Source organism: Mesoplodon bidens, assembly GCF_964165515.1.
Source record: "Mesoplodon bidens genome assembly, chromosome: 10".
In the NCBI taxonomy this organism is placed as follows: domain Eukaryota; kingdom Metazoa; phylum Chordata; class Mammalia; order Artiodactyla; family Ziphiidae; genus Mesoplodon; species Mesoplodon bidens.
Window position 1 is genome coordinate 3,044,176 of NC_138172.1, and position 14,587 is coordinate 3,058,762.

At 51.3% G+C, this 14,587-nt stretch overlaps 1 protein-coding gene across 1 annotated transcript in view; it reads right to left on the reverse strand.

Annotated features, from left to right (window-relative positions):
- Nucleotides 1-3,687: 3,687 nt before the first annotated feature.
- The window catches only part of WNT7A (Wnt family member 7A), a 69,164-nt gene continuing 58,264 nt past the window's right edge, over nucleotides 3,688-14,587 (reverse strand). Inside the window, exon 4 of the mRNA XM_081246819.1 lies at nucleotides 3,688-6,074. Within this exon, the coding sequence (XP_081102945.1) occupies nucleotides 5,595-6,074 (480 nt within the window). The 3' untranslated portion in view covers nucleotides 3,688-5,594. The remainder of the gene's footprint in view (nucleotides 6,075-14,587) is intronic.

The window sequence follows — 14,587 nt, forward strand, 5'->3', positions numbered from 1 at the left end:
CCCTCATGCCACGCCCGCTCCTCACCCGGATTGAAGGGGAATCATGGGGTGATTTCTGATATCATGTTATGTGATTAGCATTAAATGGTCATCTGGGGAGTCTGGTCAGAAACTCCCCCATTCTCAGGGGCCATGAGTCCAGGAGCAGAAGGACCACAGGATTGGGAAGTCTCTGCTCACGGTAGACACTGTAGGTTTTCCAAGGCAGAGATAAACTGAGAAATGGGGTGGGGGGCTTCAAGAAACTTCCGTATGTTTTCTCCTCCCTTATCAGTCCACCCATCCATCTACCCATCCACCCATCCTTTATCCATCCATCTATCCATCAACTTACCCATCCACCCATTAACTCATACATCCACCCATCAACTCATCCATCCATCCACCTACCCATTCATCCATCCACCCATCCATCCACTTATCCACCAACCCACCCACCTACCCATTCATCCATCTCTCCATCTACCCATCCATCCATCCATCCATATACCCATCCACCGACCCACCCACTTACCCACCCATCCATTATCCATTCATGCATCCATCTACCCACCCCATCCATCCATCCATCCATCCATCCATGCATCCATCCATCCATCCATCCACCCATCCACCCACCCATTCATCCATCCATCCATCTACCCATCCACCAACCCACCCACTTACCCACCCATCCATTATCCATCCATCCACCCACCCATCTACCCACCCATTCATCCATCCATCCACCCACCCACCCATTCATCTACCCATCCACCAACCCACCCACTTACCCATCCATCCATCCATCCATCCATCCATCCATCCATCCATCCATCCATCCATCCATCCCTCTCTCTACCCACCCATTCATCCATCCATCCATCCATCCATCCACCCATCTACCCACCCATTCATCCATCCATCTACCCACCCACCTACCCACCCATCCATTATCCCTCCATCTATCCATCCACTTATCTCTCCACCCATCCACTCACTTATCCATCCATCCATCCATCTACCCATCCACTGACCCACCCACTTACCCACCCATCCATTATTCATCCATCCACTTATCCATCCATCCATCCACCCACCCATCCATCCGTCCATCCACCCACCCATTCATCCATCCATCTACCCATCCACCAACCCACCCACTTATCCACCCATCCATTATCCATCCATCCATCCACCCACCCCATCCATCCATCCATCCATCCATCCATCCAACCATCCATCCACCCATCCACCAACCCACCCATCCATTATCCCTCCATCTATCCATCCACTTATCTATCCACCCATCCACTCACTTATCCATCCATCCATCCACCTACCCATCCACTGACCCACCCACTTACCCACCCATCCATTATTCATCCATCCACTTATCTATCTATCCATCCACCTACCCATCCATCCATCCACCTACCCATCCATCCATCCACCCACCCATCCATCCATCCATCCATCCATCCATCCATCCATCCACCCACCCACCCATTCATCCATCTATCCATTCATTCATCCATCCATCTACCCACCCACTTACCCACCCATCCATTATCCCTCCATCTATCCATCCACTTATCTATCTATTCATCCATCTATCCATTCATTCATCCATTCATCTACCCGTCCACCAACCCACCCACTTACCCACCCACCCATTATCCATCCATCCATCCATCCACCCACCCACCCACTTATCCATCCATCCATCCATCCACCCACCCACCCACTTATCCATCCATCCATCCATCCACCCATCCACCCATTCATCCATCCATCCACCCACCCACCCATTCATCCATCTATCCATCCATTCATCCATCCATCTACCCACCCACTTACCCACCCATCCATTATCCCTCCATCTATCCATCCACTTATCTATCCACCCATCCACTCACTTATCCATCCATCCATCTACCCATCCACTGACCCACCCACTTACCCACCCATCCATTATCCATCCATCCATCCATCTACCCACCAATTCATCCATCTACCCATCCACCGACCCACCCACCTATTATCCATCCATCCACCCATCCACTGACCCACCCACCTACCCACTCATCCTTTATCCATCAAATTATCCATCCACCCATCAACTCATCCATCCATTCACCTACCCATTCATCCATCCACACATCCATCTACCCATCTACCAACCCACCCACTTACCCATCCATCCATTATCCAACCATCTATCCACTTATCCACCCATGCTCTCATCCATGTATCCATCCATCCATCCACCCACCCACCTACCCATTCATCCACCCACCCATCCACTCACCCATCCACCTACCCATCTACTGACCCACCCACCTACCCACCCAACCATTATCCATCCACTTATCCATCCACCCATCCACTCACTCATCCGTCCATCTACCCACCGATTCATCCATCCATCCATCTACCACCCACTGACCCACCCACTTACCCACTCATGCATTATCCCTCCATCCATCCACTAACTCATCCATCCATCTACTATCCATTCATCCATCAACCCATCCACTTTCCCACCCATCCACTATCCATCCACTCATCCACCCATCCATCCACCCACCCATCCATCCATGCACCATCCACTGACCCACCCACTTACCCACTATCCATCCATCCATCCACTTATCCATCCACCCATCCACTTATCTATCCACCCTTCCACTCACTCATCCATCCCTCCATCCATCCCTCCATCCCTCCATCCATCCCTCCATCCATCCCTCCATCCATCTATCCATCCATCCATCCATCCACCCACCCATTCATCCATCCATCTACCCACCCATTCATCCACCCATCCATCTACCCATCCAGCAACCCATCCACTTACGCACCCATTCATTATCCATCCATTCACCCACCCATTCATCCATCCATCCATCTACCCAACCACTGACCCACCCACCTACCCACCCATCCTTTATCCATCAAATTATCCATCCACCCATCAACTCATCCATCCATCCACCTACCCATTCATCCATCCACACATCTACCCATCTACCAACCCACCCACTTACCCATCCATCCATTATCCAACCATCTATCTATCCACTTATCCATCCATGCTCTCATCCATGTATCCATCCATCCATCCATCCATCCATCTACCATCCACTGACCCACGCACTTACCCCCTCATGCATTATCCATCGATCTATCCAACCACCCATCCACTAACTCATCCATCCATCTACCTATCCATTCATCCATCAACCCATCCACTTGCCCACCCATTCATTATCCATCCACCCACCCATTCATCCATCCACCCATCCATCCACTGACCCACACACCTACCTACCCATCCATTATCCATCCACCATCTACTCACTCATCCATCCATCCATCTACCCACGCACCCATCCATCCATCCATCTACCCATCCACTGACCCATCCACTTACCCACCCATTCATTATCCATCCACCTGTCCACTGACCCACACACCTACCCACCCGTCTATTATCCATCCACTCATCCATCCACTCATCCATCCATCCATCCATCCATCCATCCATCCATCCATCCACCGACCCACCCGTCATTATCCATCCATCCATCCATCCATCCACTCACTCATTCATCCATCCACTCATCCTTTCACATGCCTACCCATCCTGACACCATGTAAAGAAGAAAAAAATGGTCCAAGGGAAGAAGTCAACCAACTGTCCAGCCATTTTATTTGTCCGTGCTGTGATCCAGGCCCAGTGCTAACATTGGGGAGTCCAACACAGCTTAGACACTGAGGGGCTCCCAGTGTGTGGGGCCATGGGGCTGTGGTCTCAGAGGTATCTGAGTTTCATCAGTGTCTATGGGCATGTAGTTCAGAGGTGCCATCTCTTGGTGGCTCAACACAATCACCAAAGGTCCCCGCTGTCTGCTTCACACCACAAGCCGTCAACCGCAAGCAGAGACAACCCGGGACCAGCTGATGCACGGGCACACAGCAACCTGAATCTCGCAGGCACATGGAGAGAGATACACAGATAGCTGTGTACATGCAGGAGCACACAAGACGTACACACATCAGCACCCGGGAGGTGCTCGAGGGTGCCGTCACATGGCAACCCCGAGCATCCCTGAAGTCTGTCTCTCTCTCTCTCTCTCTCTCTCCCTCTCTCTCCCTCTCACACTCACACACACACACACACACACACACACAGGGAAATGCAAATGGACACACATTAGGACACCACACCCTTCTGGAGGAGAGCTTTCCAGATTGAGAGGCACTGGATGGAGTTGGACCCAGTGTAGAGAGGCCTCATCCACACCTCTCTCTGCCCTGGGACCGTGACACCAACCACCCATCCACTAACTTACTGCTGCTTGTGGGACCCCTCACCCCAGCTCTGCTGCCCCATAACTGAGGATACATGGCAAAGGCAGGGAGTCCTGGTGAGGAGTGGGCTCCCTTAGCTGGCTCCTGCTGAGTGACAATGACCTGTCCCTGTGATGGTCATGTGAAGCCGAGGGCAGGAGCCTGCCCACTACATAGCTCAACTCAAGGTTACTGCTCAGGGACCCTGCTCAAAAGGCCTGAGCTCAGCAGGCTGTGGCCAGGGACCTGCTTCCTTCCTAGGGATACCGATGACACTGGAGCCCAGGCATCTGGGGCCGCTTCTGCCCACGTGGCCAACAGAACTTGAGAACCCAGCCATGTGAGGGTCTCCATGGGGCTGACCCCATACCCAGGCCTCACCCCTCCTCACCCCAACGGGAGTACTGGAATTAAGAAGAAGCACAAGCCATGGAATGATACAGGCAGACTCAATATAAATAAAATATTCATATAAAAATAGTCTCTTACAAAATATTCTCTCTTATCCAGTGGCTCACTTTCCAAAAGATGGAAACTGCTGGGAGTTTTAGTATTACCTTTCCTCTCTCTATATATTCCAAACTGGACTTTTCTAATGGTGATGTTTGAGCTGGGGAGGACTACAGGATGGGAAACGTATCCTGGAAAACGTCTCCATTTCTGGACCAGCTTAAATCTCTGGAGAATTAGCAGCAAACAGCAAAAAAATATAAGTGTGTGTGTATATGTCTACATAGGTATACAGGATGTCTGCCCTTGCACTTAAACATCTAGTGCGGCAAGGGGGTACTTGCGAAATCAACTAGTACAAGTATCTGCAGAAAGAATCATTATGTACAGTTCTACTCGGCTTCTTGTCCTAGCGACAGAATTATCCCACAGGAAAGCAAGCGGTCCACTTTGATTGCAGAAAACGGATCCCGACGAGGTGGAAGGGTTCTTTTTAATTAAATAAATTAATATTATTTTTTATCAGAATAAATTGTTAAATATTGCTCTCTTGAGGCCCCGGAGCCCAGAGTTTCTGGTGCGAAGGCTCTGCTCTGGCCAAGGAGGCCCCAGGCAGCGTCTGGGGCCGAGGGAGTGGCGCTGGGTGTGGTGTGGACAACTCGGGGCCCCGGAGGGGTCCCCCGCAGGGGATCCCACAGCAGATAAGACAAGCTCAGCGCGGCTGCAGAGGTCTGGGCCGTGCCCGCGGCGTGGAGAGCGTCCGGTCCTCGCTGCCCTGCGTGCGGCCAGTGGGGCCGCCGCCCCGCCGCTCACTTGCACGTGTAGACCTCAGTGCGCTCGCTGCATGTGTTGCACTTGACGTAGCAGCACCAGTGGAACTTGCAGTTGCACTGCCACACACGGGCGTACTGGTGGGTGTTGTAGCCACGGCCGCAGCACATGAGGTCGCAGCCGCTGGCCTGGGGGGCCGTCTTGTTGCAGGCACGGCCCTGCGTGCCCACGCTGCCCGTCACTGGGTCCTCCTCGCAGTAGTTGGGTGACTTCTCGATGTACACCAGGTCGGTGTCCATGGGCTTGCGGTAGGACAGCGGCTTCTTGATCTTCAGGAAGGTGGGCCGCTTGTTGCGGCTGGCGCGCACGGGCTCCACGTGAACGGCCTCGTTGTACTTGTCCTTGAGCACGTAGCCCAGCTCGCGGAACTGCGGCAGCGTGGTCCAGCAGGTCTTGGTGGTGCATGAGCCCGACACGCCGTGGCACTTACACTCCAGCTTCATGTTCTCCTCTAGGATCTGCGGGGGTGGCAGGGAGAGCACAGCGCGTCACTGCATGGCCGGCCGAGTGGGGCCCCTGGCCCGCCCGACCCCTGCCCCGCCTGGCTGGGTTTGGCGTGTGTTTTTCTTTCTGGCGCAGGAAACTGAGACCTGGATTCGAACCACTCTCACCTGCAGCCTTTGAGCTGTGCCTTCCCCAGGACTCGCCTCCCCTCCCTGCCCGCCCACCCTGAGTGGTCCTCATGCCGGTGCTTAGATCAGTTCAGGCCAGTCCAGACCACACATAGGTTCTCTCGGGGCTGCACAGGCTTAAAATCATTTTTGAGCCAACATTTAAAAACCGGGAGACTTTCAAAGACAGACTGCCAGGTTTGTTGGCAAACAGAAAGGGCATCTGGCAACTCTGGAGTGATACTCATTATTTCATAACCAGTGCAGCTGGGCACTGACCTGCTGGCCACAGAGGCCAGCACGGCAGTCCTTCTGCATCTGGCTCCCCTCAGCCAGCATCATCGCACAGCATGATACCTGGAGTTTTATCAGCACCTGCCTCCCTCACGGGTCGGCATCCCTCAACTCGCCACAGTCCTTACCACTCCCTATCGCTTCCCTGACCGCAAGCTATGCTTTTTCAGAGGTCGTCTGCTTTGATCACTTGTGGCAGCTGCCAGGCCCTGTGGACACATCTGAGTCTGGGAACCCTGACTCTTGATTTCACCTTCCCTGACTCCCAGCCTGGATGATGTTTTCCTTCTTCCGAGTTCCCAGCACCTCTCAGGCATCATCACAGCATGAGGGGCAGCACTGTACAGGGAGTGAAAAGCAGAGATTTGGACCCTGGGTTTAAATCCCAGATCTAGCATGAACCTGCTGTGTGCCCTCAGGCAACTTGCTTCAGCGGAGCTGCAGTTTCCCCATGTGCAGAACGGGGAGGATGATAGTACTTCTTTATAATCATACAATGAGATGCTGGACAGAAATGAGGATGAACTTCTAACACACACAAGAAGCTCAGATCTCTAAGATGTAATGTTGCATGAAAGAAGTTGGATGCAAAAGAGAATATACTGTGTGATTCCACTGATAGGAAGTTCAAGGACAGGCAAAGCTAACGACTGTTTTTCACTTAATCTTTTTTTTTTTTTTTACATCTTTATTGGAGTATAATTACTTTACAATGGTGTGTTAGTTTCTGCTTTATAACAAAGTGAATCAGCTATACATATACTTATATCCCCATATCCCCTCCCTCTTGCATCTCCCTCCCTCCCCCCCCCATCCCACCCCTCTAGGTGGTCACAAAGCACCGAGCTGATCTCCCTGTGCTATGCGGCTGCTTCCCACTAGCTATCTCTTTTACGTTTGGTAGTGTATATATGTCCATGCCACTCTCTCGCTTTGTCACAGCTTACCCTTCCCCCTCCCCATATCCTCAAGTCCATTCCCTAGTAGGTCTGTGTCTTTATTCCTGTCTTACCCCTAGGTTCTTCATGACATTTTTTTTCTTAAATTCCATATATATGTGTTAGCATACGGTATTTGTCTTTCTCTTTCTGACTTAGTTCACTCTGTATGACAGACTCTAGGTCCATCCACCTCATTACAAATAGCTCAGTTTCGTTTCTTTTTATGGCTGAGTAATATTCCATTGTATATATTCACTTAATCTTTATTTACATGTATAGGCAGTGGGCCAGAGATGGTCCACGTGCTGGATTTTGCTGACCCCTGCTTTGGAATATCCCAGCAATAAAAGAAGACACCATTTACCAAACCCCCACTAGTACAAGATATTTATATTGTTTTCAGGTTTTTTCTTTTTTTTTTCCAATTTTTCTCTTCCCTCCTTTCTTCCTGTTTTTTTAAAAACTATATGTAATGTGTAAGGAGGCATTTTTAGAACTAAAGCTTCTCCTACTTCCTCCTCATCTTCAGCCTGATTTCATCCTAATGGACACTTGCTGTTGTGTGCCAGGCACTGGGATGGGGATGTATTAGTGACGTGGTTTCTGGGTCACTTTCCTGGTTCTTCATCCAGACTGCCAAATTGCCTTTGCCTGTTACATAGTGAAAGAATAAGTGAATGAATGAGTAAATGACTAGACATCTATTTGTCACCTGTGCACACCACACACTGGCTCCATGCTTTTATACGTGGCGTCTTACTTAACTCCGTGGAGTTAGTGTGACTCCATTTAACAAGGCAAAAACTGAGGCTCGGCTGACTCCTAGAGCTGGTCTGTGAGGTGTTCAGGAACGAGGGTCTTACTGCCGAGGGGTGCGAATCAAGTGCTTGGTGGCTGCTTACTTGCTCTATGACCTTGGGATTGTCACACCCCCTCTCTGGGCCTCAGTTGCCTTCAGTGAACACGGAGTGAAGGCAATTCCATCTTTTCTGACAAAAGTGAGAGGGCTGGAACAAAATCAGATATCCCCAAAATAGCCATTAGTTCTGCCTCTGGGTCTCGGCCTCTGCTGGTGCTGGGGACACAGAGGTGACAAGATAAGATTCCCATCTCCAAGGAGGGCCCCATGTCCAGGGTCGTCCCAACCCTAGATGCTCAGCTTCCAGCAGGAGGTGACCAGCGCTGGTCAGTATACTCAACAGAAGGGAAGACCAAACTGTCTGCACTCAAACAAGCCAGCGAGGCCAGGGCATCCAGAGTGTTCGGGGACAGGGATGGATTCTGGTCGGCTGAATGTCTGGTTCCGGGACACCTAGAGCGACAGAGCACGTACTGTCCTGCAACCGCCACACACGTGCAGCTGGTGGTGGGTGAGCAGCCACTCAAGTCACACAGATGTCCCTTTTTTTTCTTTTTTTTCTTTTTTTGCGGAACGCGGGCCTCTCACTGTTGTGGCCTCTCCCGTTGCGGAGCACAGGCTCCAGACGCGCAGGCTCAGCGGCCATGGCTCACGGGCCCAGCCGCTCCGCGGCATGCGGGATCTTCCTGGACCGGGGCACGAACCCGTGTCCCCTGCATCGGCAGGCGGACTCTCAACCACTGCGCCACCAGGGAAGCCCCAGATGTCCCTTTTGGTCATCAGTGAGGAGATAGTTCCCAAATGTCACCTTTCCGTGTTGGCCTAAAAAGCGTGGGGAAGGGCGAGGGGCAGAGGTGTGATGTGTGCTGGCGGCAGAGGTGGGCAGGCATTTCTGAGGCTTCACGGCCTGGCTGGTAGATCTTAGTGCGTCAGAGGCTCCAACACGGATGCCTGGGCGCAGGGGGCATTGAGAACAGATTCTGACACTGAGTGTGGGTGAGGCCACAGAGCACCTGGAAAGCGGAGATGCACAGAGCTGTGACTCAGAAGTGTCCCCTCCAAGATGTATGCCCTAGAGAATCATATGCTTGTGTGCACAGGAAACAGGTTCAAGGATGTTCAGAGCATCAGCATTCATTGTGGCTCCAAACTGGGCATGATCTGATGTCCATCCACGGTAAAATGGATAAGCGGAGGCGTGTGGGCTCAACAGGACACCCGAGGGCAGTGACCATGACCAGCCATGGCAGCAGAGATCAACCTCAGAAATATAGTGGGGAGGGAAAGAGGCAATCGTGGATGATTTCCACAGAATGATTTCATGTGTGTCAAGTTCAAAGGCGGCAAAACTGGACTGTGTTGTTTAGGGGCACACACAGAGGCGGTGAGTGCAATGGAGAGTAAAGAAATGAGGGTCATAAGTATCAAGGCAGTGGTTGTCCGTCGGGTAGGAGGTGAGGGGCTGTGGTGGGTGAGGATCACCCAGGGGGCTCCTGGCAGCATTCTGTTCCTTGAGATGAGTGCTTTATAATTATTCTTTTAAATCCACATGGATGATCTGAGTGCTGTTTTGCATGTAAGCTATACTTGCAATTTATTAAAATGCAGTGGGCACAGTAGCCCACGAGCACACGAAAAGATGCTCAACATCAGCTCCAGGGAAATGCAAATCAGCACCACAGTGAGACACCCGTTCACAGCCACTGGGACGGCTACAAGAGGAAATACAGGGAGAACAGTTGTTAGCGAGGATGTGGAGAAAAGGGAACGAACCCTCGAACACTGCTGGTGGGAATGTGAAACGGTGCAGCCCCTGTGGAAATGGCCTGGCAGTTCCTCAAAGTGTTAAACATACAGTTACCAAATGACCCAGGATTGTGGTCACAATGTCTGGGTCTCCCGCTCCCCACCCCTCAACTCATACGTTGAAATCCTAACCCCCAAAGTGATGGTATTTGGTGGGGCCTTTGGGAGGTTCTTAAATCACAAGGGTGAAGCCCTCATGAATGGGATTAGCGCCTCATAAAAGAGGCTCCAGAGAGACCCCAGCCCCTTCCAACTCGTGAGGACCCAGTGAGAAGGCCCCAGTTATGAGCCAGGAAGTGGGTCCTCATCAGGACTCAACCCTCCTCTCGGGCTCCCAGCCTCCAGAACTGGGAGAAATCAATTTCTGTTGTTTCTCTGCCACCCAGTCTGGGGCATTTTGTTGTAGCCACTCAGGCACACTAAGACACCCAGCAATTCCACTCCTGGGCATATATCCAGGGGAAATGAAAACACACATCCACATAAAAAACGGATAAAACAAAGTTTATAGCAGCATTCTTTAAAATAGCCCCAAAGTGGAAACAACCCAAATGACCACTGATGAACAGATAAATGAACCCAACTGATTAATAGATAAATGAAGCCCATCCATTCAGAATATCATTCAGCCATAAAAAGGGATGAAGTGCCGACACCTGCTACACCATGGATGGACCTCGAAAACATGCTGCTCAGTGACAGAAGCCAGACACACAAGACCACGTATTGTATAACTGCATTTATAGGCAACGTCCAGAAGAGGCAAATCTATGGAGACAGAAGGTCGACTAGTGGGCTGGGAGGCGGTTGGAGAAACGGGGAGAGACGGCCGAAGAGGGTGTAGGTCTCTTTTTGAGGTAAATTGACTGTGGTGATGGTTGCGCATATCTGTGAATATATTAGTGCTGACCTGTACACTCTGAGTGAGGGCATGAATTAGACTAATCAAGTTGGCTTTTTAAGAAAAAGTCCCTGGTAGGATGTCGTGAAGAAGCGTTGGGTTGTATTTGCGCATCTGTGACACTGAATGTGTCCTCGGTGGTGGCCCCTGAGCAACAAGCCCCAGAACCAGGGCCAGGCGCCCGGGCTGGGCAGGCAGCTGCCTTCCTCTTCTTCTGTGGCCACCCATGACCTGAGGCCGTGGTGGCATTTGTATGGGCCCCTAATCAGCTGACACGCAGCCCCTTAATGCTGCAAACTCTGCATTTTGAGAGCCTCAGTGATCGCATTATGTCCACATTAAGCTGGGCATAATCACAGCCGCCCTGGCCAGGGCTGGTCACCCAGACGGGCACCGCGCCCTTTGCCCAAAGCAGGGGACAACAGCAGAGGAAGTGTGTGGGACAAAGCCACGCTGTGCTCCCACCGTGAGGCCAGGCTGGCTTCCAGCTTCCAAGCTGCCCAGGGGGACTTCCGGGGCACCCCCCGCTTACACTTGAAGAGCTTGGGACACGCTGAGCACCTACTGTGTGCCGGCACCATGCAAGGACTGGGGTCTCGGTAAAGTTAAGGCCACGAAGCTGCCGCCCTTGTAAAGAAGATAGGCTGTGGGGAGAGGGAAGCAGGCACGTGGGGAGAGGGGAGCAGGCACCCACTTCAGATAACAGAAAAAGTGAGACGGAGAAGATGGAAGAGGATCAGGGCTGGAGAGCGCGGGCGGAGGCAGGGGCGGCTACATGACACTGAAAGTAGGGGGACACCCGAGCAGAGGGCAGCACAGACCTGTCCCCTCGTTTCATCTCCACTTGAAAGATGGACTGAGGCAGGGCAAAGGGCCCGAGGCTTCTGCACAATAGGGCCAAGGCCTTGCGGTGCCCGGGCTACAGTGCAGGTGCCCAGGTGGCACAGGTAGGGGGGCCCACCCCAGAGGCTCTACCAACCATGTTAAGGAGGTGCGATTTTTTTTATTATTCTGTGTTTTTTTATTGAACTTTTTTTAAAGTTTTATATTTACGGAAAAATTGTGAAAATAGTACAGAGGATTCCCATACATCCTGTATCCGGTTTTGCCTATGACTAACATCTGACATTAGTGTGGTAAATGTAAACTTATTAGTGTGGTAAATTAATTAATTAGCTAATATTTATTATTATGAGCTGAAGTCCGTACTTTATTCAGATTCCCTTGGTTGATACCGTATGTCCCCTTTCTGTTCCAGGATCCCATCCAGGCCACCACATGGCATTTAGTCATCCTGTCTCCTTGGGCCAGGAGATGGGATTTTATTGTGTGTGGACAGGGCGGCCAGTGGTGGCCAGGAGCAGGATTTACGATTTTAAAAAGACCTCACGTTGGCTGTAACAAATCCACCACTCACACTGGTGCTGGGAGAATGTGTGTGGGGGGGCCTTACTTTTCATAGGATTGTTCTTTGTACCATTTGAATATTCTACACTGTCAGAAAAAAGTCACCTCCTCCACAAAGCCTTCCCTGATTGCCAGGGCAGTCGTTCACTCCCTCATGGTTTCCATAACTGTCCTGGGCTGTTGGGTAATTTTCACTTTGTCCCTGTGATGACTGGGTTTGGGGTGGAGGGTAATATGGGAAAGTTCTGTACCTTCTCCTCAATTCTGCTGTGAACCTAAAACTTTTCTGAAAAAAATAGTCTATTTAAAAAAAAAATCCCAGGAGAGAAGGAGGGAGTTTTTCTGGAGTCAAGATTTGGCTGTTTCTGCAGCTGACCGGCTGGATGTCCTCGCTGGGCCTGGGTTTTCCCCATTTTGAACTCAAGGGGTTTGAACTAAATGATTTATGAGGCTGCTTCTGACTCTCTCTGAGAATCCTGACCTCATATCCACACTGCTTTTTAACCCAGACAAAGCATTTTCAGAGTTCTGATGGCATCTGGTAGTCTGACACCTGCCGAGAGATGGGCATATCCATCCCATTTCACAGGTGAGGAAATTGAGTCTCAGAGAAAGGAAGGGACTTAAGACCACAGAGCAGGCTGGATCTCCTCCATACGTCTCTCCAGAGCACTCCCCACCCTTCCCCAGGAGGCTGGACCAGAGGGTGGCACCCCTGAGCTTGACCTAGTTCCCTGATGGCTATCGGTGAGTGGCCTGGCCCAGGGCACACCGGGGAATGCAGCCGCGCCCCTTCCAGGTGGGTCTGGCCAGTGGAAGGCCCTGGAGGGAGCCCTGAGGGCAGAGCCAAGTCCTGGTTAGTATTCCTCCTGCTCCTCCCTGCTGGCCCACAGGGTGGCTGTGTTCCTCTAGCAGAGGTCACGGCTCCCACATCCTCTCTGTGAGTCCCCCTGGGTTCTAGCAGCCCGACCTCCCTAAGGAGTAACGGGACCCTGGTGCCAGCCCCAGGGTGCTGCACCATCCCCCTTGTTTCCTTAAACTTTGTCCTTTGTTTTATTAGCAACCTCTCCTTTACAAAACAGCTTTGTTGCAATATAATTCACATACCATACGATTCACTGTCTTAAAGTACACGATTCAGTGGTTTTTAGTACATGCAGAGCCGTGCAACCATCACCACTAAGTTTAGAACATTTTCATCACCCCACAAGAAACCCCGTGCCCATCAGTGGTCGCTCCTGTTTCTCCCTTCCTCTCAGTCCCTGGCAACCACTAATCTACTTTCTGTCGTTATAGATTTGCCTGTTCTGGACATATAAATGGACTCATACAATATGTGGCCTATTGTGTGTCCAGTTTCCTTCACTCAGCATAATGCTTTCAGAGTTCATCCATGGTATAGCAGGTGTCAGCACTTCATTCCTTTTTACGGCTGAATAATATTCCATTGTAGGGGTACGCCGCACTCTATCCACCCATTCATCAGTTGTTGGCCTGCAGTCTCTGTTTAAAACTCTCCCGAATTTCCTAGTCTGAATGTGCCCGTTGCATGGGCCCTGACCCCGGCGCTGCACACCATTCCTCCTGGCACAGCCAAGCACGAGCCCACCCCGGGACTCCCAGTCTGTCCTCTTTCCCCTTTGTCCACCTCTGGGCTCTGCACCTGCTGGCCCTTATCTGGAAGGCCAATCTTTACTGCCATTATAGAGGCTCAGCCCAACAATTCCACCACAGAATATGTACCCTCCGGGGAGGCTCATGCATGTGTAAAATGACAGCCTCAGAGAGGCATTATCTGAAATATCAAAAGGCCGAAAGGATCTAAAGATCCACCAATGGGGACTGGTTCTACAAATCATGGTGCACCGATAAACTGGAATGTCCTGCAGCTGCCAGAGAGAATGAGGCAGCTCTGTACTTTCTAGTGAGGTACATAGTGGAGAGAACAGAGGTGCAGGAAGGTATGCAGAGCAGGAGCTGTTTGTACGAGACAGAAAAGACCTGTGCGTGCGTGTTGCTAAGAACACAGAATAACATCCCTGGAGGAGTACGTGAGACACTGGTAGGAGTAGCTGCCTCCGGGGAGGATACCAGGTATCAGGGGCCTTACTTTTCATAGGATTGTTCTTTGTACCATTTGAATATTCTACAC